We start from the raw sequence: 24,552 nt of genomic DNA, 5'->3' as shown, positions 1-24,552 counted from the left end.
TGAAGTTTTGCATTTCCAGGACACTCTCCCATCAAAGAGCTCAAAGCTTGACAAGAAATTTTAGTTTCCTGGAGAACTAGTAACATTCTACAGGGGTGAGGGGGAAGGGAAGCAGTGCTGTATCTGCCTAATTTAATTAAACTTGTTGCCATTTACAGAGGGTTCCCAGGAATTCAACTCTTGTTTTTTCATTTTTTTTCCTCAGAAAATTCTAGCTACAGCCTACTAGGTGACCCTGTTCTATTGTTTGGTTGAAATATCTTATCACCAAGGGGCGCCTGGGTGGCTCAGTCAGTTAAGCATCTGCCTTCAGCTCAGATCATGATCCCAGGGTCCTGGGGTGGAGCCCTGTGTCGGGCTCCCTGTTCAGCGGGGAGTCTGCTTCTCCCTCTGCCTCTGTCCCCTGCCCCCTCGAGCTCACTCTCTCTCTCAAATAAATAAAATCTTTTTTAAAAAAGGAAATATTTTATCACCTATTGCTCTAACAAGAAAAAAGGAACAGCCTATTTTACCGTCAACTCTGAATTCACAAACATAATGACCACACAATGTCATTTATAGGAAAGGTTGCCCCCCGCCCCAAGCCACTCCAATTTGGGATCGATTAAAAACACAGGAAATAAAACCACCTCTCTGGGACCTGCTTCTATGTCACAGATTCTCGTTGGCTTCAGGGGCTGCCTTTCTGCTCCATGTGTTGGGAATCAAGCCTCAGTAACTCTAGGGACAAAACTAGGAATGACAGTTCCTGCTTATCACCTTAAGAGACATGACCCCCTCTCTGTCCTTACACTATTGACAAACATTTATTTCCAACCAGTTAAGAGTTTCTCTGCCTTGGCCATTGTGTTCCCTGATTAGACCTACTTCTGGGAATGGCATCTTCTTCCCCAGGCTTGGGTCGTAAGCACCAAGCCTTCTCTCTGTTGGACGCTGCAATCAGCCATGCTGAACACCTAGCACCCACGCACGTGTGGCTTTGTTACACTTCTCATTTGTATTAAACCAAAAAGAAAAGCTTTTCACCAAGCCCTCTTGGTGCTAAAACATCTTGACATAAATTTGTATGAAAATAGCTAGAGAACTAAAACCTAATCTAATACAGAAAAGAGACCTTGGTGACCTCAGGTTAGGATACAAAAGCCTTTGTGGGACCTGGGGATTATTTTTAATACAGACTGTGGCAACTGTGAGCAATAAATTACACACCCTGTGGTTTTCCCATCAAGGAGCTGGTTATGAAAGGAAATAAAACTCCGCCATTAGTAACGAAAGGCACACACGTGATGATAGATATAGGCTGTCTTTATGGGAGAAAACAAATAATGTACTTGAGTATGCTGTCTAGAGGGCTAGGGATGAATAAAAGTGGCTTTACACAATTATTTGAATAATGCTAATTTAATGATTTTTACACTAAAAAACAATGTAGACCTAACTAGGATTTTCTGCCGAAATATGAATGTAAAATTGAACCATGTAAAAATGGAATTCATAGCCACGGATTTTAATGGGTTGTTTCTGTTCACTTGGGAAAGATAAGTGGGGTGAGGGGTACTATATTCCATGTCTCCCAAAGACATTTCTGTAAGAGTAAGCAAGTTGTGTAAAATGGAGAAAAATGGTTTGAATTCCAAGAAATCATTCCTCTTGGACCATGACAACTTTGAACAAAAATATTTTCACAAAATTTGATTTTAATCATCTTCTTTACAAAGCACAATACTTAAGACTTTTCTAAATACAATTTTAGAAAATGAAGCAAAAAAATAATCTCCATAGATGCTGGTCGAGTCCATGCTGAATGCAAAAGAATTTTTTCAAAAGTGATCCTTCCAAGCTTTTCAATATTCTTGACGGGTCCATTTTGTAAAGACTAAAGATGGTGGCTGTTCGGGCAGTGGCTCGTCAGGTCCATAACGTAGAATCCTCTTGCCGGTTAGCCCAAGGGGCAATAATGAAACTAGATATGCCAACTCCTCCTTCTAGAATCACTTCTCCCTCTCCTTATACAAAGAAAGCCCATGGCTTCTACGAGGGGAAGATGACAGCCCTCTATATTCCAGGTTGCTAGTGCCCCACCAGGGTGCTCAACTTCTCGAGTGAATTATTAACAGCCCTACTCTGTATACACAGCATATAAAACTGTATCGTTAGGGATTTTCACGATGAGTAAATGAGAAATCCAAACGTCAAAGAATTCAATCCTCATTCTTATACTAGGCGGTGGGAAATCTCTCAAGGCTTTAAGTTTAACGTAGAAATGCTTAGAAGAGTCAAGGAGTTCAGGAATGTTTTATGCTGCCCTTGGAAACTTGCTGCTCCTGGGCCCAAGTGCACTGCGAGCAAGGCTGCTGAAAAGGCAATACGTCCAGGCATGGGAATGAGGGATGGGAGGTTTCTTTCTTTATGTACTCCCTTCCCGTAATCGTGCTCCCCCATCCTGGAAGACCAGGGTGTCCGGGCTCTGTAAGTACAGTACTCGGGAGGAAGTAGCAGCCTCAAGCAGCAAGGATGAGCATGTAGCAAGAGGAAGGTGGGGAAGGGAGAGAGGAAGAAAGAGACATTTATTTGTAATACTTGGGATAATCAATACCATGTGGTGATTTCTTTTTTGCATTACTCCTTCCGTGTTATCAATTCTCATTCTTTGTGGTTGTGCAAATCCATTAATATTTAGTACTTTTGCTCTAAAACTCAGGATATAGACAAAGCAGCTTTTGAGAAACACGTAAAACATCTTCCGGGGCCCGGAAGGGACCACCCCCACCCCCCACCCCCAACAATCTTGCAATACAGTATGCCCCCTTATTTTCAGCTAAGGATGAGGAAACAGTTACATAGTCTAAGGCTGAGCTGTTCATTTGCTACAGAGATAGAGCGGATGGGCAAACACCAGTTTCTTTGGGGCGGAAAAAGCAATTCCATAAATGCAAGAAAGATCCAATGGCTACACTTCAACAAAACTGTCCCCCCCCCCCATTCTCTTGGACCTGAGGAAGGGGTTACAAGAGAACAAGGCAAATGACATTATGTGAATACAGTTTGAACAAGAGCACACACGGATAACCCAGTGCAGGAAATAACACAACTTCCCCCCCTTGTTTTCATTGCATTTTACGTTTATTTATTTTTGCTTTCATAATGCATATTCTGTTCACGCAAAAGGTGCAAAGGACAGGAAGCAGGGGTTTAACTTGGCTGATGAAAAATCAAGCAGGGGTGACATTTCTAGTTCCATGAACAACCTACAACTAGGAGAACTTAAACGTCACTGCGGGTACCACCGAGCACGCCCAACTTCACAGCTGTCTCCTCTTGGGACCTTTGGCTAGGTGAGAGAAGCTTTGAAGACAGTGGCCTCTAGTGGACTTTGAGAAGTGGCTTTAAAAAAAAAAAGGTGTTTTTTTTTTTGTTGTTGTTGTTGTTTTGTTTTGTTTTGGAATCATGGTAGCTGCATCACAAAAGCTCCAATCAAGAGGGTGGTAAAAAGAAGGCACAGATCATTGCAAATACCAGGTTTTCTCTTTCTCTTTTTTGTAAATATACCATCATATATAAGCTAAAATTTATCTTATGGTGGCGGGGTTGGCTGGCAGGGGAAGGGACGGGTAGGACCTAAAATTGCATATGTAATAGAATCCTAGAGGGGACACAAAGCGAGGCAGCTTTCTGCCTGAAGCAAAAGAATGGCACGCTCGCTCTGGACTATGTGTAATACAGACACTGGGAGAATCTGTGACAAAACACGATTAAAAAATCATAAAATTATAAAGCTTGTAAACGAATAATCTGAAATTACATTTTATTAATGGAAAATATCATCAAAATAGTACCACTATGGACTAAACTGCCTGAGTTTTCGTTTCGCATGAGATCTCATAGTAAAAAAGCCTTTAGCACAATTTGCTCTAAGTCACAACCAGTGCCATGCCCAGGATTAGACCACGGGGAAGGGTATCCTCTTGGATGGAATTTGTGTTGTGCTATGAAGACTTCTGTGCTAATCTTTCAAACAGGGACACGTGGAGGCAAACCTTTAATCTTTTGGCACAAGGTTATTTTGGCTGGGGCGGAAAATTTGAGTCTTGGACTCAGGATGAATAATGTGACATTTCATTTATCAAGTATTCATTTTGATTGAAGAGTTTTCTTTATGTCATTAACTTCCATCTATAAAGGAAAAACAAGAGCCGAACAAAATCATAATGAGTTCGCTGGTTTGGGAGAAGCTGAAAGATAATCAACCTGGTCGAATGAAAGAAAATAATCAACTTCACACTTTTCAAGGTGGAATGGGTGAAGTGATGTCTGAACGACGAGCAGACGGAGGCCAGAAGTGACAGAAACCTAAAGAACGGGCACGCAGACGCTAGGAAATGGTGGGTGTGTGCCTTCTCAGGCTCCCAGTAACCAAAATTTGTCAGAAGCAGCAAGAATTCCAGGGTCCTGGCCAGGGGGCAGAGCGGGCTGTCCCAACGTGCTGGACCACCTAGCGGTGTTGGAAGGCAGCTCTGGTCGGGCCCAAGCAGGTGTCTATCGGCACCCCCAAAGTGATGAGAAGCGGTTACCTATCCTTTCTTTAAGCAGCATGGGTCTCAGGCACCACCAAGGACACCAGCTAGATGAAAGCTCAAAGTCTGCCTTCAGCCTTTTGCAACTCCTGCATATTCTCTGCCATTTGGTAACGGCTGAGTTGGCTCAGGGGATGGCGGGGGACAGGGCTCTGATGCCCTGGCAGGACTGACATGGCTCTCGGTGAGAAGTAAAGAGATGAAAAGCAAGTGCCGAGTGTGGACAGCTGTGGTCCTTGGAGTTCCAATGACAGAAGCCAGCTGGCAAAGCAGTCCCCCCAGCACCATGCCCTCTGGCAGTTACCATAGTGTGGCCTTTGGAAATTGGAGGGAACTTTCCACAGAGGAGATGTTTCAGATAAATTCCAAATGAGAAACCCAACTGGGGGCACATTGACTCATGCCTCCCTTCCCCAAGACTTCCTGGATGGCAGGAGAGGATGAGAAGTGAGCCTACACAGTTCTAAGAAAATGGCCACAGGAAGCGCATCTGAATCTGCAGAGAAGTAACAATCATCTACTTTCAAGATGAAGCCCTGAGACGGCCCCCACCCCTGACTGAGCCTCTCTCGAGGCAGCAGGACCCCGAGGGACCCACCTGCAACCGAAGCCGGATTTTCTTCTCTTCATCCAACTCGGACAGTAACTGCTTAATCTCTCGTCTGAAAAGCAAATGGCCATGAAATTAAACAAAAGCCCAGACTTCTGCAATAAGAGATAAGAAGCCTCTAACCAATACAAAATCCATCTGAGCCGTTTACAACGAACACACGGACACAACATCATGTTCTTTCTTTGCACTGCTATTGCTTGGCATTTACTGCAGACAGAAAGGCTCGCTATTAATTTCTGGGTCCCCCAAATATGTGGCCATCAAACAGGAGTTCTGGAATGACCCTTGAGATCCATTAGTCCAAGCTTCTCCTAAAAGGAGAAGATGGGGAAAGTGAGGCCAGAGAGGTGGCCTGACTTGCCCAGTGGCTAGACTCCAGATATCCAGGCTCAGATTCTGTCGCCTTCCCTGTCGCTGGCCCTTTGTTATAGAATCACTGGTCTTTAAATGTATTTACATAATGATTTTGACTGCAGACGTTTTTGTCACCCCACGTATGTTCTACTTTCACAGAGTTTTAAATTAACAAAAGGTTACTGGTATGTTTTCACGGATTCCCACAAAATCTTACAAAGAGTAACACTTGAAATCTTGGAGTTAAAATAGCTGAACTAACTATATGGTATTCATGTCACAGAGAAAGTAGACATGAGTTAGGACACGCAGTCTAATGCCCTTTACAACATTAAATAATGAAGTGGAACGAAGTTAATCATCTTGCAAACTCAGGACTCTCTACTTAGGACACTGCAACCATCGCCACTCCAGTCAGAGAACTGTATTGTATTTTAGGGTAGCAGACGCTCCATTTTACATGTACATTTTTACAAACTGGATAGGAACATCAAAAAACAAGGACTCCAGAGACACTATACTAACTAAGGTATCAGTTATATTGCATTTGCTCACTTCAGATGAGCCCCGTGACAGTCCCTGTACGTGGCTCAGTGACCCGGCCCAGCTGCCAACACACCGGGTTCCCGGACACGAACGGGTTGTGATTCATTACTGTATTTACTCCAGCCCATGCCACGCACTTCTATGTCAGCGGGCTCTACTTAGAGCTCAGGAGAGAAGTAGCTGAGATCCTAAGTAGATAGCATGATTCCAGAAAGACTAGGGCAGGCAGAGCCTTGAGTGCAGCAGGTCGGAGGAGTCAGTTGGGGAAGCCCAGGGCAAATAAAGCCACTAAGTCTTGAACTGGCAAAAAAGGGCCTGAGCCTGCAAGGAGGAAGGAAGATGGGGGGATTGCTGGAAAAGAGCCAGGGCAGGAGCACGGAGGGGAGGAGTGGCACGTGTGGGGAGGAGGGGAGTCAGGGGAGACTTCCACTGAAGACTGGGACGGAAGGGACACTTAGAGCTAGGGACCTAGGGCCGGAGGTTTTAGGGACTCAGTGGCCCTGGACAGGATGGCTGTGAGAGGCAGGCATGGGACAGGGGCTTCTCTGACATGTCGATTCAAGAAGACATGGGCTGGGGAGGGACAGTCATGGGCAACTATGCCCCGGCTTCACAGTGGGTAGGAGCGCAGGGTGGAGAGGCCCCAAAGCTCTGGTGTGTCTTCATTCTGAGGCAAGCACGGACCATTTCTGATGTTCCCGATCCCTCTCAGAGGATCCAAAGGGCTGAAGCCCTGGATCCGGGCTGGTCTGACCCAATGATGGTCCTCTTCATAAGGCCGAGAACCAGTGCTCTGGGATGTCCTGGGGCCATGGGATCACTGTCTAGGCAGGAGACACATGCCACCTGGATATGGATGGGGCCTGTGGTTCCCCAAACCTGTAACCTGCAGAAGCAGAGAAGAGCTGGGGACTTTCAGGAGTGATAGGCAGCTGGCTGGCCCTGAGAGAGCCTCTGTAGCTCCATCCTGCTGATTCTGCATACTTATGTGATGGGCACCTTCCCGGTGGGGGGTTAGGCCAGGAGGCCCCAATTTCATACGGCACCTCCCAGGTGGAGTGGAGCAGAACCTGAACAGAGCCATGGCGCTCAAAGTGAGTTCCTCATAACCCTTGTCCTAGGGTGCTCTAGAGAAAAGGTATGTTTCAGAAAAATAGCGTACATTATTCTCTCCATCTTCCCGATGCAGAGCGAAGGCTCTCTGAGCTGTCCTTTAGATAAGACATCAACTACGTTTAACCCAATACTCCCCAAAGTATCTGGCCACAAGATATACCAGGGCCCTCTAGCCCCATGCAGGGTGGCAGGTGCCCATCGCCCACCACTGCCCTGGGACCTCCCCATCCAGGAGGCCAGGCACCAGGGCTGCTCCTTGTGCCCGGGACCCTACCTGTACTGTTCCGTCTGCTGCACAGCTCTGCTCTTGGTGATCCTAGATCGTTTTCCAAAATCCTATTCAGGAAACACCTCTATAGATACCTCCCCTGCCCAATTCCTCCAAGAAAGAGCTAACTGTTCCCTAAACTCTGAGCCTCAGTTTACTCAGACAAGAACTTCCTGACTTCTAACCATTTTACTGTTTTTGTCACCACATACAGTATCCTGGGTAATATTTATGTGTGCTCTTTATTTTTGCTTACAGGTCTTTCTCCTCATCTAAGTGCTCCTTGAGGACAGGGGATGTGGAGAGCGTGTGTAGGCGTGCATGGTTAGAGCCCTGCGTCTCATGGGGAGAACATCTTGCTGAGTGTAAAGTCTTGGGTTTAAAGATTCCCTATATCTCTGTCATCCATTTCAGCCCCTAAATGCAAGTCAATTACTTCATCAGACAGCTAACTGAAGAAATTGCGATTTTTCTGGTGCTAGAGGAAAAGCTGGCTGTCAGGCTTATGAGGAAGTGGTAGATGCACATACTGTATTTTATGGGGATTTAAAGATCTTTCTTTTTAGCAGCCTGCTGAGTGCATTAGTCCTGGTAAGTGACTCTGCCGTATGCCCCGTGGCCAGCCCGTGCCCTCCCCGTATGCAGCAGATCTGGTTACACAAGGAGCTGAGTGAAATGAAGCCTCTCAGGTTCAAACCCATCTCACCCCTGCTGTCACCACCCTGGGGAAGCGGGCCACCCACTCGGGCAGGCAAGAGACCCAGGCTTGCAGAATGAGGCCCTGGCCCAGCAGAGAGCAACTTGGGAGGTGGACGAAGAAGGGGCCCCAGACACTCACTTCTGCTGGTCCTTCATGGTCTCAATGATGCTCCTCAGCTCGCGGACCTGCGTCCTTAGCTCCTCCACGGCCGCCTGGCTGCTGGCCGTGGGCTCCATCTTTGGTTTTCCTTCTGAGCCAAACAGAGATGGGGAGTTGGCTCTGTGTCCGGCTGTTCCCAAAGAGGATGACAGGGGGGAGGATGTTGCCGAGGACAGAGAGGCTGGCCCACCACCACCACCACCTGCAGCCATGGTCCCTGGCTTGGGCGGCAGGGATGCTTTGTTGTCGGACACCTGTGATGAGGGAAGGCAGAGAGGATTCAGGCCAGGAATCTGTGTTCCCAACTACATCCCCGTACCCCCCTCCTGAAACACACTCGTCACTCACCCCTTCACCCACAAGCCCCCGACAGCCTACTTGGCACAGGCATCCCCCTTCAAGAGCCTCCCCCTACATGTTTTAAATCCGACCGCCCATCTGGACAGGTAGTTCCTAACTGGTTTGATGTACAAGTCCAGAGGCCCACCTGCTTGCTAGGCTCTGCAAACTCTGAAGTGAGCAAAACATTTTCCTAGCTCCCAAGAGCTCAGAACACAGTAAGGTGCAGACAGACTAGCCGACACACTGCAGATGTGGGGGGCGGGGGGAGTCTGCACACAGGGAAGTCAGCACAGAGAGCCACGGAAGTACAAAAAAGGGACCAACCAGCCCAGAGGGAAGGCATCAGGGAGTTGCTGACCGTCCCATCCTGGAGGAGGAGGACTAGGAGGCGGTCAGAAGAGGAAGGGTGATTGGAGAGAAACGTTCTAGGAGGGAGGGAATGGGCTCGGCAAAGGCATGAGGCACATTCATGGCAAGTGGTCACTCAGCAGCTAGGACGGCACAGGCGGAGGGGTGCAGGCTGGGAGGTAGAGCGGGCTTGTGGAAAGGGGTAAAAACATCCTGCATGAAGCTAATGATGACTCTGGCTACAGAAGGGCCTAAAGGTGGGCAGGCCTGGAGGCCAAGGGAATTGCTGGGAGGTTCTCCTACAACGAAAGCTAGGAATGGTGGGTGCTTGACAGACAGTAGCCAAGGGAATAGAGCAAAGACAGCTCTGAGAGATGCGGTGAAGGCAGGCTCAGCCGAGCGAGAGATGCAGTGCCTGGCCTCAGGGAGCAGACCCCCCACAGGAGGACGTGATTCTGGACAGGCTGCAGGGCCACGGGCGGGGATGGAAGAAGCAGACATGGAGCTTGTACCTTTCATGGCGGGAGGAACAGCCCAAAGGCCCAGAAAACAATTTCACTTTTGACACACTGAGTTTCAGGAGCCCGAGGGATTAGCCAAGGGGACATGTCCAGGGGGCAGAGCCAAGGAATGAAAAAGTGAGCTGGGCCAGAGAAAGCACCTGAGGAAGCAGTGCCATGGGGGTGAATAACACAGACTCAGGGGAGAAGAGGCCCAGTGATGGGACCTGGGGACTCGCTGAATTGAAGAGGTGGGAAGAGAAGGGAGAGACGTTGGGGACTGGGACAGAGCGCTGAGTGAGGGGATGAAGCAAGACCAGAAGAGGGACATGGGTTACAGAAGTCCCCTGAGGGGTTCCCAGAAGGAAAAAAAGGGTCGGATAAGTGGGTCAAGGGCACTGGGAGGAAAACAGGACTTGGGGGGCATTTGGTGCAACAAGGGAGACTGAGGTCTGATCACAGCAGGTCAGGACCTGAACAGGAGGAGAGGGGCGTGGCCTGCAAGTTTAGAACTCTCTTCGGGAAACCTGCCTGAAAATGGAACATGGGAGAAAGAGAAAGCATTCACGGAGAAGCCTCAGGAGACAGAATCATGCAAGGGTTCTGCTTGCTTCAAAGATGGGGGAGATGCTGAGCTGGATGATATCCTAAGGGAAAGACCAATGCAGGGCCAAGCTGGAGACAGAGGAGACAGGTGGGGGAGACCTGATGGAGCAGTGTCCTGCCCCAGGAGGAGGCTGAGAGGGCACAGGAAGTGGGACAGTCACGGGGGGGGGGGCGGGAGGGAAGAGGGGCATGGGGCCGCCCAGGGGAGGAGGCGGCAGCAAGGGAAGGTGAGATCCTGAGACCTAGGGCAGGTGAGGAGGAGGGCAAGCAGCAGACAGGACGCTGGGAGGCGAGGGGCTGAGCGGTGGGGAAGTTGAGGCTGGTGGCGAAGCCTGGCAACACAGCTGGGACTCGTCCAGCAGCAGGTGCCCAGGGCAAGAGCCAAGAAGGGGCTGGCTGGTACGGTGAGGAGGGAGAGTGCGGATTCCGGCTGTGCTAGAGGGAGGGACTGGGCAGAGTGAGCCGGAAGCAGATGGGCCATCATTCCCAGCCTCCCTGCCTGCCTCTTCTCTGCCAAGTTACCATTGAGGAAAAGTGCTTTCGGCTGCCAGGGACAGCGACCTGCCATCTCGTGCTTGTCGCTGTAGGAGTTGTAGTAAGAGGGAAGAAGGACTGACATTTATGGAGCGCCGGTCAGCGCCGGACGTCGGCGAGAAGACTGAAACGGGGCCCGGCCGGCATACACTTTTGACAGAGCAGCAAACTGAGGCTTAGGGACGTGGTCGAGAAGTTCCCTGAGTCTCGCAGCGAATAGCTGGCAGGCCTGCGCTTCAGTGCCCTCCCCTGACGGCAGGACCCTGGAGCCCCGTACGGCGACGGTGGCTGCCTGAGCGCGATGATTCACGCTCTCCTGCCATTACTTTCTTTGCGTCTTTCCTATCCTGGGGTTCACACTTTTCCCCACTTCCCACTCTGCGTCCTCCCGTGCCTCTTCCAACCTACCAACGTCCTCACAGACTGACTTCCAGGCCACTCTTCCATCAATGTCCCTTTCAGCATTTCCTACATAACCCTCTCTCCCAGCCCACTGCGGCTGACAGGGACTTTTGCAAGCCCTCACGGAGTATCGGCCGCTATACATCCTAACCAAATTAGTTCAGGTGGAATTTATAGAAGCAATAAACAACATGACTACTCCCAGGAAGGGCAATGGGCTAATGGGACAGAACTGAGAACCTGAAACCTGAAGAGCCACTGCCCACCAGTAGATGTCACTACAGAGACACCCCACGGCAGGGCGAACACAACTATAGTATACCTAAAGTCATCAGAAAGAGCGGGGCTAAATCCAATTTCTGCAAATGGAACCCTTTCATAAAGGAAAAATGCTTCAATTTTGTGAATAACTACCAGTGATGTGTTTTATAGGATCACAGTTTTGTTTGCCAGACCGGGTTTTTAAGAAAATCTAGACGTATGTGTAAATTCTTACACGTGCGAGAAGGAAAAGTCCTACATACCCTGTGATTTCTTTGTGTTAATCCCCGGTTCAAGTGCCTTCAAAAAAAGGACTGCAATTTTCTGCTGTTAGACAGAAAGCAGTTGCTAATGCGTATAGAAAATAATTCCCACTCACTGGGTTCTCTTAACACCAGAAAATACATTCAGAGGATGAATGGGACTAGTACAGGGTATCCTTCAAAAGCCACACGCAGTTGCTACCCACTGTCTTCTTTGTTTCTCACGAGCCAGTAACTTAAAATAGCTATACCATTCCCTGGGCACGCAATGAAACAAAAATGTTTTTAGAGTCTAAATTGATCGTAATAGATGAATCCAAATCAGCTTCTCTTTGAGGGACCCCCGTTAGTTATTCAAAGTCGTGTGCTGCCAAACATAATCAGTGACAGCATCAGTTTTGAACACAAAAGCCAAGATGTGTGGGCAGAGTACACAGCATTCAATGTACGTAGTGCATTCTTTCTCCACACCTCTAGGCTCTTCAAGCTGCCTTGGTTGTGGTGGTGACGTGTGAGGGTGTATGTTTATGTGTGGCAGCTGGTATGAAGAAGAGATCAGACCACAAGAGAAAACATGGAAAATCAACCACTAAACATGTGTCTGAGAGATTCTGTCCAGTTTTGGGGACTTTGTAACATGTCTCTGGGATTTTGATGACTAAAGTTAATAACTGTTACTGAAGAGTGACAAAAACTTGCATTGTCTGTTGCAGTGGACTAAGTGTTTGTGTTCCCCCCCGCCCCAGCCTCCCAGTTCATTCATGGAAATCCTAACCACCCCCCCCCCATACCTTGTGATGGGATTAGGAGGTGGGGCCTTTGGGAGGTGATAGGGTCATAAGGGTGCAGCCCTCATGAACAGAATTAGTGCCCTTAGAAAAGAGACCTCAGAGAGTTCCTTCTCCCTCTTTCTACCACGTGAGGACACAACGAGAGGTTGGTGGTCTGCAACCCTGAAGACAGCCCTCACCGGAACCTCACCACGCTGGCACTCTCATCTCGGACTTCTAACCTCTACAAATGTGAGAAATAAAAATCTGTTGTCTCTAAGCCATCCCATCTACGACTCCCTGTTATAGCAGCCCGAAAGGACTAAGGCATCTGTTGATCCTTGTTTGGTTTATAACTCATTGTCAGAGCATACACGAAAAGGCAGGGGTCCGTGCTGTCTGGACACCCTTCCCTTGGCTGGTCACTCACTTGGGATATGGTAACAGTCTTTGAAGTTTTCTTTGATGCTTCCACTCCTCTGTGTGCAAGCGAAACGTGTTCCTCTTTATCTTCTTCGGGACTTGGGGAGTCAAAGATATCAGGGCTTGAAAGGGAAGACTGGATAAAGCCAAAAGAAAATGCTTTTGTCAGAATTACACCTTAGCTGACAGAGCTTTTGTTAACATATGCTGTATGCTTTTCAAAGCACTCGACACCTCTATTTTGTTTGTCTCCTCATTATAACCTCGAAGGCAGAAAGGATGCTATTATCTGTCCGCTAGAGACAGTGGCAGAACTGGGACTAAGAAGCAAGACTTCCTACGGCAGGGATCTTTCCACGGGATCTTGGCACCGATGCCTGTCGGTCATTTCACCTGCGCGGGCCCGTGTCACCCAGCCTCTCCTGCTCCCTCCATCCTTCGGAGCCTCCCTTCTTTCTGTAAACATTTGCTACTGTGTACTAAGCACTGAGCTCGGTGCTGAACTTCGGTGACATGCCGGACGCAGTCCCTGTTCTCGCAGGGCTGACAGTCTAAGGGGGAGGCACACACAGGGCAAGAAGAGGCTGCCTCCGAACTGCCTCTCCTCCCTTTCCTCTGGATCCTTTTCCAGGACCATGAAATCTGAGGCACAGTGAAGTGCCTGCAAGAACCTGTCTGAGAGGCAACCGTCCCAGGGGGCACAAGGTCACAGGCCTGCAGGCCAGTGAGCAGCATTTCTGCACCCCAGGGCACAGCCCTGCCTGCCGGAGGGCCAGCTCACCTCTAACTGGGGAACCTACTGCTAAATCTCCACCCTCACTGCCACGGACAATCAACGTCTGTTGTGGACTCGATTTTTGCTAAGGTATATTTACAGAATGGCAGCATCTTTTGGTAAAAATATGGGGATAATTCTCCTACCCTTTCTGCCCCACGGTGAAGATCAAAAAGCTGGATGAATGTGAACCAACTCGCTGGAGTTCACTTGGACATAAATGATTACTGTGCTAGAATTTCACCATTTTAGGATAAAGCAAATGAAAATATGAGTTCCTGGGGCAAGGGATCTTTTTTAAACAAAGAATCTTCAGAGATCTCTTTGGGTGAGCTCATATTTAGCCGCATCTCTATGCTGTCTGCCCTGGTGGTGGGAAAATCATCCTATCTAGAATCAGCACTGGTGTCATTATAGAAAAGTCATGCCTACATCACACCATGTTTATTTTCTTCTGTCTACTCCATTTTCTAAGGCAGAAAACGAATATATCTAGGGATTTGTAAGCAAAGTTTTAAAATTAAAAGGTTTTATTTGTTAATCTTTGTTTTATCTGAAAATCCAATTACCTAGAATAACACCCCAGCTAAGCTTTCTTATTAATCTAAGCTTAACTGCTTAACCACCGTGCAGTGCCTGTATCCCTTCACTTTGAGATTTTATTAAAAAAGCCAGCTTCCTCCTGTGTAACCTACAGTTCATGAGCTGCCAATCAAAGCTTGCTCTTTGAAGTCCATGAACATAAATAAGCTCAGACTAGGGTGAGAGGCTCCAGGCTGGGTAATCCTGACCGGTGCACTTCCCCCATCATTCCTTCCAATGGCCTCGTAGGAATGTGTCCATATCCATGATCCCATTTTGCTATGAAAAACCTACAGGTGCTAAGTGGAGGAAGAGCCAATACGGATTCAAAGTGTGCATCCACATGGGGATGGATGGGAACAAAGGGAAGGGAGCAATTACACTTCTTTAAAGCCCAAATGTATCCTGTTATTTTAAGGCTACAAATGCAATTGTTCCACATAAAGTGCCAAACTTTGAGTCACGGTGTCATAAGCTGCCTAAGGGCAGGGACCATGTATGTCTCACTCCCAGTCACGGCCTTGGTACCTGGCTCAGAACTGAGTCCACATGTCATAAATGCCTACAAATGTTAGTTGAACAAGTGAATGAACAAAGTTGTAGGCTAAAAGCGAGTGAAGATGATGTGCCTTTACCCAGCCCCCCAGATATACACGAACCCCCGGCACAGGATGTATGACCAAGGGTGGGGTGGGGGATGGTAAATTGACTTTCTCTGTATTTAATTCTGGATGCCTCAAGGCCCTCCAAACCTTGCAAAGTTGGGAACAATTTGGAGGAAAAACAAAATGGAAGAAGGATTTATAGAGAAGATGTGGGAGAGAGGATGAAACACTCAGAGATACTAGGAGGCAATTAAATAGGTTGTGTGTGAGGCATGTTGGGGAGGATATGCGGAGACGAAAGATGGTAGTGACACGGGACTCTATATAAGTAAGCCACTTTGTCAAGTCTTTCTTCCAAAAAGGTATCAACACGTAGTTAGGGTTGTTTCATACAAAGAGGAAAAATAGCATGATTCAAACCACACCCCCAAACTCAGCAGATATGAGAGAAGAGGTTCAAAGGAAGTGGCATTCTTTTTCTTCTAAATGAGGACCTCTGCGGTGGGATCAGTGATGAGGTGAAAGTAGAAAGTGTTCTGGAAAACCTGCAAAAGGTTAATTCCTTGGTGTATCTGGGTGAAGGAAGGTCATAAGGCCTTAGACCTGCATTCCCAGCCAGGACAAGACAATATGATATATATAGAGAGAGACAGAGATAGAGAGAGACAGACATCACTTGTGGATGCATCAAGATTTTTTCTTCAATGACATTCACTTCAGTGTTTATAATGAAGAAGTGGAGGTACCCTAAGTGTCCAGTAACAGTGCACTGACTAGATAAACTCTCATATATTCACAGGCTGGAACACTAGACAGCCATTAAATGTAACATCATGGAAGAATGGGCAATGGTTGGGGAGAGAGGTACACAATTAAGGGGGATGGAAAGCATGTGCTATGTACTCCTTTTGGAATAAATAATGTTATACATACAAATAGAATTTTAAGTAAAAGCTACAGATACACAGCAAGTGGTTAACGGTTCTCAGCTCTGGAAAGCAGGATTACAGGTAACTTACTTTCTTCTTTATGCATTTCACTGTTGAAATTTGATACAACACATGTGTTACAGGTTTCCAGTGAGGAACGAAGTTATTCAAAATGACCCAAACAAAAAACTTCTTCTGTAGGTTATCTGGAGCATTCTGACTGGTCTCTCCCACATGACCAGGGGCCCTGTATGTTTACAATCTCCTAAAGGTGTGTGTGGGGTTCCGTGGAGGGGTGCCAATAATGGGGCTTCGTGAGAAAAAAGCTTGGCCATTGTCAAGCACCTGTAGAGTGGCAGATAATTCTTTAGCAAAGTTTTGTTTATAGACCAAACGAGCCTCACTCTCCTCTCCCACCAGCAAACGTGACATTTTTTTTCTTACCAATTTCATTTCAGGTTCAGATAAGGATCAGTCTGGAAGGAGAAAGAAGGAAAGTGGGACGAAGCAGTGCCCACCTCACTGGGAGATGTGCAAAGAACAAAGAGAAAGAAATACTGCTTAATTCCAGAAGACTCTCAAATCACTCTTGGTCAGCAGTGTATCTCACGACCTCCCTCTCCTGGCTCGTCCTCTTAGCAGCCACTTGCAGGAGAGGCCTTGGCTGGAGTCTCTAAGCTGACCTGCTTTCCAGCAGCAGAAGGAGCAAGGAGACACTTACGGACGTGAGGGACTGGGACGGAGGCCGCCTCCCCGTGGCTTTTGGTCTGCTTGTGGTTGGGTGACTGAGTTTCTCAGTAGATGATACCACAGAGTCAAAACCTTCTAGGTCTAAAACAAAAGTAAAACAGAGTTTTAAGAGCAATAGGAGTGAGGAAAAGTTCTTATAACAGGCCACGAGCACCTTTTCCTTAATACTCATCCTTTACATCTGGATTACATGTCATCATTGATGAAGGCAATTTCCATCCTCTGGTCATCCAATGAATGTGGTAGGTCTTTAAAAGCTACAGAGAGAGGGATAAAAGAGGAATCCTCGTTCCTCCACAAATGTAAGTTCATTTTGCTAGATAAAACATTCTTCTCGTCCCAACATGAAAAGCAGTTATCACAAAGTACAATACCCATGGACAAGTGAATGCTGATCATCGATTCCAAAAGAGAAGAGAGGGCAGCCTCCTCCCCTGGTTGTACTACCATAGCCTGGCCATCACCCTGATGGTAGACAACAAACTCCCTGGAGGTGGAGAGCAAGCTTCTACTTCTCCAGATAACTCCCGGAGCCCGGCACCATTCTGCTTCGAGAGGCATCACTCAATGGAGACATGATCTTCAGTCATCAATCTGCTCATTCATTCACTCCATTTATGATTGAGCAGCTACTCTGTGCTACACACGGGGCCAGATACCCAGGCTATGCCAGCACGCGCAGCCGAAAGTACCCTGCCCTCAGGGAGCTTCCGTCTGGTGTGACGGAGGTCTCGCGTGAATATAGAATCATTCAGCCAGATCACAACTGCACCTCGCACGTGTCGGGGACGAAGGCCTTTACCTTTACTTTTCCATCCTCTTCAACAGATGATTAGGTCAAGGGGTCACCTCGTTCTGTCTAGTCCCGGGGGTTTACAAATCAGTGTAGATGTGTGCATGGGATGCACAAAGGAATGGCCGGCAGAAAGGGGTTGCCATTGAGACCCATTATCGCTTGTGACTGGGGCAAGGCCAACTCTTGCTGACAAGTAGATCATGTTTCATAGGCCATGCCAGGCACTGCCTTCCCACACTATTTCCCATTCTCCTATTACTGGAGCCCCAGTTTTGTTTCAGGAACCATCTTCAGTTTAAGCCAATTTTAGCCATCCTGCTCCTCTTTGCCTGTGATTGGTCTAGAATTGGCCACGTAGCCCAATTTCAATCACTGAGGAAAAAAAGAGAAGTCTACGACAGTCTCTGGGACAGAGATTTCCTCTCTGTTGAGAGGAGATGAGGAGAAGCCCGTTTGTGTGGCTGCCCTTTCTTCTTTCTTGCTTGGGAGGCTGTTGTGCATGGATAAGATGCCTGGAGCTGTGGCAGCCATCTTTTTTTGTTTTTTTAAGACCGATCGATCAATCGATTGATTGATTTGAGAGAGAGAGAGCGAGAGCATGAGTGGGGGGGGAGTGGCAGAGGGAGAGGGAGAAGTAGACTCCCCGCTGAGCATGGAGCCCGATGAGGGGCTCGATCCCAGGACCCTGAGATCATAACCTAAGCCAAACCAAGAGTCGGCCACTTAACCAACTGGGCCACCCAGGCGCCCCCGTGGCAGTCATCTTATGGCCGCAAGGAGATCTTGAGGATGGCAGAAGAGAAGACTAGAAAGACCTTGGATGACTGACAACCCCGATGAGCCACCCACCAACCCTGGAATCATCTAGTGCCGGGACTTGTTGCTATGTAAAATTAATAACCCTCTGTTAATGCAGTCAATTTTAATCAGATATCCTTTATTTGCAGCTGAAAGCACCCTAAGTGCTATAACTGCAAATATGCTGGCTCAAGACAGAAAAGCTAAAAACTATGTGTGGTTTTTTTTTTCCTCCTTATTTTGGGGAGAGGTCTTTTATTGATGGTTATAATAAGTGGTCTGGCTGTGTGATGGTCAGCTTTACTCTATTAATGAACAGACAGGTGTTGTCTGCAGTCTACTTCCTTTAGTGGAAGATGCAAAACCAAGCACAAATCACTGGTCAGGACAAACCATTACATTACACCTGGGATCATATTAAGTGACTTTATTCTAGCACCTGGTAAATGAGTAATTATTCAATGAACTCATCTTATCAGGACAACGGAAGTATAACCAAAGGTTAACTATCTGCAGAGACAGAACAAAGAAAAGTATCAGTGGTGCTCTGAGGCCATGGGGGAGCCAATCAGCACCCAGGGCCAGTGTGAGATTCCCAAATGGCCCCACCTTTCCCCTCGGGTTGGCACACCTTGGGCACAGGCCAAGACCCACCACAGTTAGATGGACCTCTTGAGAGCCAACTCACTGGCCTGAGTTGGTCCCTCTCGGGGACCTTCCCCTTAAGAGAATCTTATTTTCCTAAAAGGTTCCTCTCCCGATCACACCCCAGGACTTGCCTCTACCAACTCCATACTGTCCGAAATAAGCATTCCCCTTTATACACTTCAGTTGATGCCCCAAGTCATCATCTGATATTAATATCTCTCCAATTAATTTTTTGAATCACTTTTTCTCTGATTACAAAGGTAGTACGTGCTCAATGTACAATTGTTTTAGGAAAAACCTAAAATTGTAACAAAAGAAAGTCAAGTATAACCTCACCACACTGAGACAACCACTATTAGTGTTTCAGTATATTACCCTCCAGGCTCTTTTTCTAAAAGTAGATAGTCTAGGTTCACACTATATGGAGTATTGCATTCTGCTTATTTCACCTAACATCATATGCCATGACTCTATAAATTCTTCATAAATATTTTGATGGTGGCATAATCTTCTGTTGCATTGCAATTCGTGACTTATTGAATCAATTCCCTGTTGTTGGATAATTAGTTTCCAAATCTTTCCCCCTCTTTGATTTTTGTTAATAGAGAAGTGCTGCACAGATATTCTTGCGTGTATGCTACATACGAGTTTAGCAGGTTCTCCACGTGGCTCCCCAGTGGGGAGAAGGAAAGAAGGTCCAGGACAGGGAGGTCTGCTGGAGGGTGGGGGCTGGCTGTGGAGAACAGGAGGCACAAGGAGGCCAGGGGAGCCAGGGGCGGGGGAAGAGGGACAGATGCTGAACAGGCAGCCAGGGGAGGAGGTGAAAAAGAAGGCCGTTAAAGGTTCCAACAATTGAGCTGCTGCTGAGGGCCTTGGCTGGGCGCTACCATGGGCTGAGAGGGCCCGCCTGTAAAGTGACTCTGTCCTAGAAACTGAAACAAGCTCTGGAGGCAAAAGCTGAGCAGGGTGAAGCAATTACAGGACAGTTGTTAAAGGCTAATTCACTCTGCTTCTCCACCATGGCTACACAGTGAAATCACCTGGACAATGAAGAAAAAGTGACTCAGGCCTGGATCCCTCTCTGGGGATTGACTGAATCTTTTTGGGGTGCAGCCTGGGCGAGGTAGGTTTTCAGTCTCCCCTGGTGACCTTAGCACTCCGTCATGTAGAGAGGCACTGCTCCAGCAGAGGCTGGGGGGAGGAAGGGAGAAGCATGGACTGGACTGAGCAGAGAGGAGAGGGCGCTAGGGCACCACCACCAGGGGAGTGGCAGGGTATTCCAGGGCCCACTGAGGGGACGGCCTGCCCAGGCGAGCTGTCAGGAGCAAGGCTCAGCAGCACAGGGCTCCTCCAAGGCCAGGCCGGGCAGTGCTGACCTCGTGTGTGGGGCAGCAGAGGTGCCGGGGCAGCTGATCAAAGTGGCGACCGGAGGCTCTGGGGATTGGGGACGAGTCAGAAACGTGGCAGCGGTGGGGCGCCTGGGTGGCTCAGTCGTTGAGCGTCTGCCTTCGGCTCGGGTCATGATCCCAGGGTCTTGGGATCGAGGCCCGCATCGGGCTCCCTGCTCTGCGGGAAGCCTGCTTCGCTTCTCCCTCTCCCACTCCTCCTGCTTGTGTTCCCTCTCTCACTGTGTCTCTCTCTGTCAAATAAATAAATAAAATCTTTAAAAAAAAAATTTTAGAAACGTGGCAGCGGGAATGAGAAGGCAGCCGTGAGGTGACCCAGCATGCAGACTGGAGTGGAAGAAGGGTGTGGGGAGCAAGGGGAGCGGATGGGACAGCCTCAGTACCCCCCCACCCATGGACTCAGCATGCCCACTGGCATGTAGGGACAGACAAGGTCACACCCAGGAAACTTCTGCAGGGCTCCAGGGAGGGCTCCATCTTTGCTCCCCACCCAGCCCCCAGGGCCCACTAAAATCATGGAGTCCACCTGGGAGCTGAGGGTGTGACAACACGTGAGGTCATCTATAATAAGTTACACTTTCAGAATGACTCAGAGGCGCGGCGTGTGTCTTTCGCGCTTAGACCATGAGCCCCAGGAGGACAGGAACCCATCTTTGTGCTCTCAAAGTCTAGCATGTTCCTGGGAAAAACCTACTTACTATTCTGTGGATGAAGGAACAGGTGAACAAATGAACTAGCCAACAAGTGAATAACCCATCCCAAGAAGAAACTCTGATTCCAGGAGCTACCCTTCCAGAGGCACCTACTGACGGGGCAGGAGGTGGCCGCTGCGGGGCGGGAGGCAGCATTCTGTGCCGTGGGTGCAGAGGACACTTGGCTGGCCCCTTTCGTTTCACTGGCTGAGGTCTACACTAAAAACACCCGGACACGTTGAAGGCTGGCCACCCTTCGCCGGCATCTCCTCAACAGGTTGACAAATGGCCCAGAAGACTGCCTCGTCTGCCCCTGTCACTCAAGAGTAAGAGGACGGGTGTGCCTGGGTGGCTCAGTTGTTAAGCGTCTGCCTTCGGCTCAGGTCATGGTCCCGGGGTCCCGGGATCGAGCCCCGCATCGGGCTCCCTGCTCGGCGGGGAGACTGCTTCTCCCTCTCCCACTCCCCCTGCTTGTGTTCCCTCTCTCGCTGTCAAAAAAAAAAAAAAAAAAGAGTAAGAGGACAGCCAGAGTCCTGCAGGGGGAGCCACTCTATTAACCTCTTCATGCACATCCAGCTACGTGGAACTTTCCAGGTTTAAGCTTGTAAAAAGCACTTTTTGGAAACAACAACATTAAACTTCCAGAAAGAAAGAGCCACACCAAGTATGAGGTCACTTGCTGCAAAGGGAACCTCAGAGCCCCAACTGTGATGCACTTCTGCTTTCTAAAGGGGGGGGAGGGGATCTGCTGACCTGCAACAGAAACCTCCGGAGGCACAGAGCATGCTCTCGTGACTGCAGCCCTGGTAGCTGCCATGAAGGCAGACTTTCCATGACTAACTTATTGTGGTCTGAAGAAAATGTCCCAATTTTCACGATGGTTTTTGAAATGAATCAGGCTGAAACTTGATATACGCTTTCTCAGCCTGGCTGGGAATTTTTCCTCTTAGTAAAAAAAAAAAAAAATGGTTTTAATGCTCACAAGCCAATCCAAAACTATTGAGCTGGCAAATGTTGGGTATTTTTTTAAAAGTTAGTTTCATAAGGATGAGAGGTTCTTGGCTTCTCTCCTACTTGAAAGATGAACCCTCGGCAGACATACGGGGATAATTTATGTTGGACACGGAGCCAGCCTGGAAAGGGCGTTTGACTCTTTGTGGCACACACAGTTGCCCATTTTCCATCAACTGCAGTCATAGCCTGTTTAGTTCAATTAGAAAATGTGGGCTTATTTTCCATGGATGGGAGGGATGGTACCAGTGACCACAGGTAACCTACAACACATCCATTGAGAGCGCAGAAGAGAAACATTTAAAAGTCTGAGACACGCCTGTTGTCACCAAAGGAACTGTTTGCAAGCTCTCAAACGGCTGTTTATTCCTTGTAGCTCATTGCTCTGGGCTGGCGAAAGAGTCCTAGAGCAGAAGTTTCCTGCAGCTGAAGCGTGGCAATGTCACTACCTCCCAGGATCTCGGGAAGTCATCCTTTCTTCTACACGTCACTGTCAAGGACCATCACGGCTGGTGGGGCTCCTTGCAGACTACAGGCCTAGAAAGGCTATAATGGATTTCTCACTCCCAACCGTACTGGTACCACTCCGTGGGCAGCCCCCAGAGACATGTGTGAGGTGAAGATCTGAGTATGTCCCCCTTCTCTGCTTAAAATCTTTCCCAAGTTCCCAGGAAATCCTGGTGACTTAGCGTGGCCAAGGCCCTTGCAGTATGGCTGGTGCCCACCTCTGTCTCTGTCTCTGTCCCTTGCGTGACTTCCCTCCCCACCTCTCCCGTTTCCCCTGGGGCCATCAAGGCTTTGCTTAGCGACCAGGACCTCTTCCAAGAAGTCAGACTGCCCCCTAAAACCTGGCCTGGGTGCTCCCCTACTCACCCACCACTCCAATCTCAGCATTCAGCACCCTGACATTCCTTGTTGACTTATCTGTCTCCCCAGCAGCCAGGAAAGAAGCTATGGCTTTTATCTGTGTTTTCCCCAGGCCTAACATCATTCCTGGCTTCTGGTGGGTATTTAATAAATGATTATTGAATAAATGAACAAACAAGCCCAGGAAGGCTTCAGTTTTTCCACCACAGGAAAAAAAAATGGGAGAATTATCTGAGCTATCAGCTTTGCAGGGTTATTCTTTTGTAAATGAGAAATTATATGAAAACTTTCAAATCATCAGGTAGAATTTTGCTTTTATATACCATTGCTGGAGCTGTGAGATTTGAGAACAGAGATCTAAGAGCTAAATTAAAAGAATAAAACAAAACACCTTTTTTCCCTCTTCCTTCCTTCCTCCCTCCCTCTCTCTCTCTCTTTTTCTTTTTTAAGATTTAAGATGATTAAAGCCTAACCCCACAGGGCTGTAGGTCCCTTCTCCACAGTGAAGAAGCATCTCAAGGCAATCTGGACAGGAAGTCTCACCCTGCATGTAAATCATGTGACTAGCATGGAAAATCTGTGCAGATGACAAAGATGGGCCCTTTAGGAGGGGTCAAATGAACACCTGTGTTAGCTGAGTCACCAACTAAAAAATTCTCATTTAAGGAACGATTAGATTCTATAGGAAAATAAACCCTCAAAAATGTGGAAGGATATAGCAGATTAGCTGCTGTGTTTTCATTTGTGATCCAGGTGTGAAGTGTGTAAGACACAAGCACTGAGGATAAACAGGTCTGAGCTGCTGTTCGGCCAGCCCACTACATGACACTTCACACACGCGTGCTCACTTAACCTGCACAAAACCCATGCTGGGTAGGCTACTCTTTTCCATAAAGGGAGACAGACAGAGGGTCAGAGTTTAGACAAACTGGTCAAGGTCACAACCAGAAAGTGACAGGGCCCACATTCAGATTCATGCCTATGTAATTCCTTCCACTATAGAGCACGGAACAGACAGCAGGAACATTTCACCTTACCTCCCATTTAATAGATTCTGGGAATTGTTTCTATAGCAAGAACAAGAAAAGATACTAGGAATGTAATAGGAATGTATACTAGGAATATATTATGTGTGTGAAGAAACCCCTCTATGCTCTGATAATAAGCTGCCTTCGTTCTATTTTATTCCAGTGTATTTTGGGGGGGCACCTGGGTGGCTCAGTCAGTGAGGCGCCTGACTCTTGATCTCAGCTCAGGTCTTGATCTCAGGGTCGTGAGTTCAGGTCCAGGGTTGGGCTCCACACCCAGCATGGAGCCTACTTAAAAAAATATATTTATTCCAACGTGTTTTTAAGTGGACACAAAAAAGGACTGGCTTCCTTAGGGAAATCTCTGGTAAGAAAGGTAAGGTGTTAGGCAAGTTAGACCAGGCTGTTTAGCTATTCGGTACAAAGTAACTTTTACATGGAAACTTGTAGCTGAAGAGTAAGAGAGGGAGATAAGGAGTTTATTTGCTCATTCACTTAATCAAATATTTATTAAGTACCTACTGTGTGCCAAGCATAGATACAGTTGCAATCACTCTCTTTCAGCACTGTCCATTCAAACTTGCTGTGATGACGGAAACCTGCTGGATCTGTAACACCCAATATGCTAGCCACTGGCCCCACGAGGCTGCTGAGCACACGAAATATGGCTAAGTGTGATTACTTAAAATAAATTAAATGTAAATAGCCACATGTGACTAGTGGCAATGATCTCTACCATGACCCTACATCATGGTACTGGCATTTCTCCTCATTTATGCTCAGTCTATTCATTCTGTGCATAGTTACTAAGTGATCCCTATAATCCAGGCTCTGGGCTAGGCATGGGGGGATATGGGGGTGAACAAATAGCCATGGTCCCTGCCTC

At 47.9% G+C, this 24,552-nt stretch overlaps 1 protein-coding gene across 4 annotated transcripts in view; it reads right to left on the bottom strand.

Moving 5' to 3' along the window:
• Positions 1–3,101: 3,101 nt before the first annotated feature.
• SH3KBP1 (SH3 domain containing kinase binding protein 1) overlaps positions 3,102–24,552 on the bottom strand; it is a 324,977-nt gene continuing 303,526 nt past the window's right edge. For all 4 annotated transcript variants that reach the window (XM_028122625.2, XM_028122626.2, XM_028122628.2 and 1 more), the window contains 5 exons: positions 16,392–16,501; positions 12,787–12,915; positions 8,310–8,584; positions 5,173–5,236; positions 3,102–4,173 (listed from right to left, as the gene is read on the bottom strand). In XM_028122625.2, the coding sequence (XP_027978426.1) occupies positions 4,132–4,173; positions 5,173–5,236; positions 8,310–8,584; positions 12,787–12,915; positions 16,392–16,501 (620 nt within the window). In that variant the 3' untranslated portion in view covers positions 3,102–4,131. The remainder of the gene's footprint in view (positions 4,174–5,172; positions 5,237–8,309; positions 8,585–12,786; positions 12,916–16,391; positions 16,502–24,552) is intronic.

Source organism: Eumetopias jubatus, unplaced genomic scaffold, assembly GCF_037043125.1.
Source record: "Eumetopias jubatus isolate StellerSeaLion01/CBP00866 unplaced genomic scaffold, mEumJub1_p1.0 scaffold_11, whole genome shotgun sequence".
Taxonomy (NCBI): domain Eukaryota; kingdom Metazoa; phylum Chordata; class Mammalia; order Carnivora; family Otariidae; genus Eumetopias; species Eumetopias jubatus.
The sequence above is the reverse complement of the archived record's forward strand: the minus strand, read 5'-3'. Positions and strand labels throughout refer to the sequence as shown.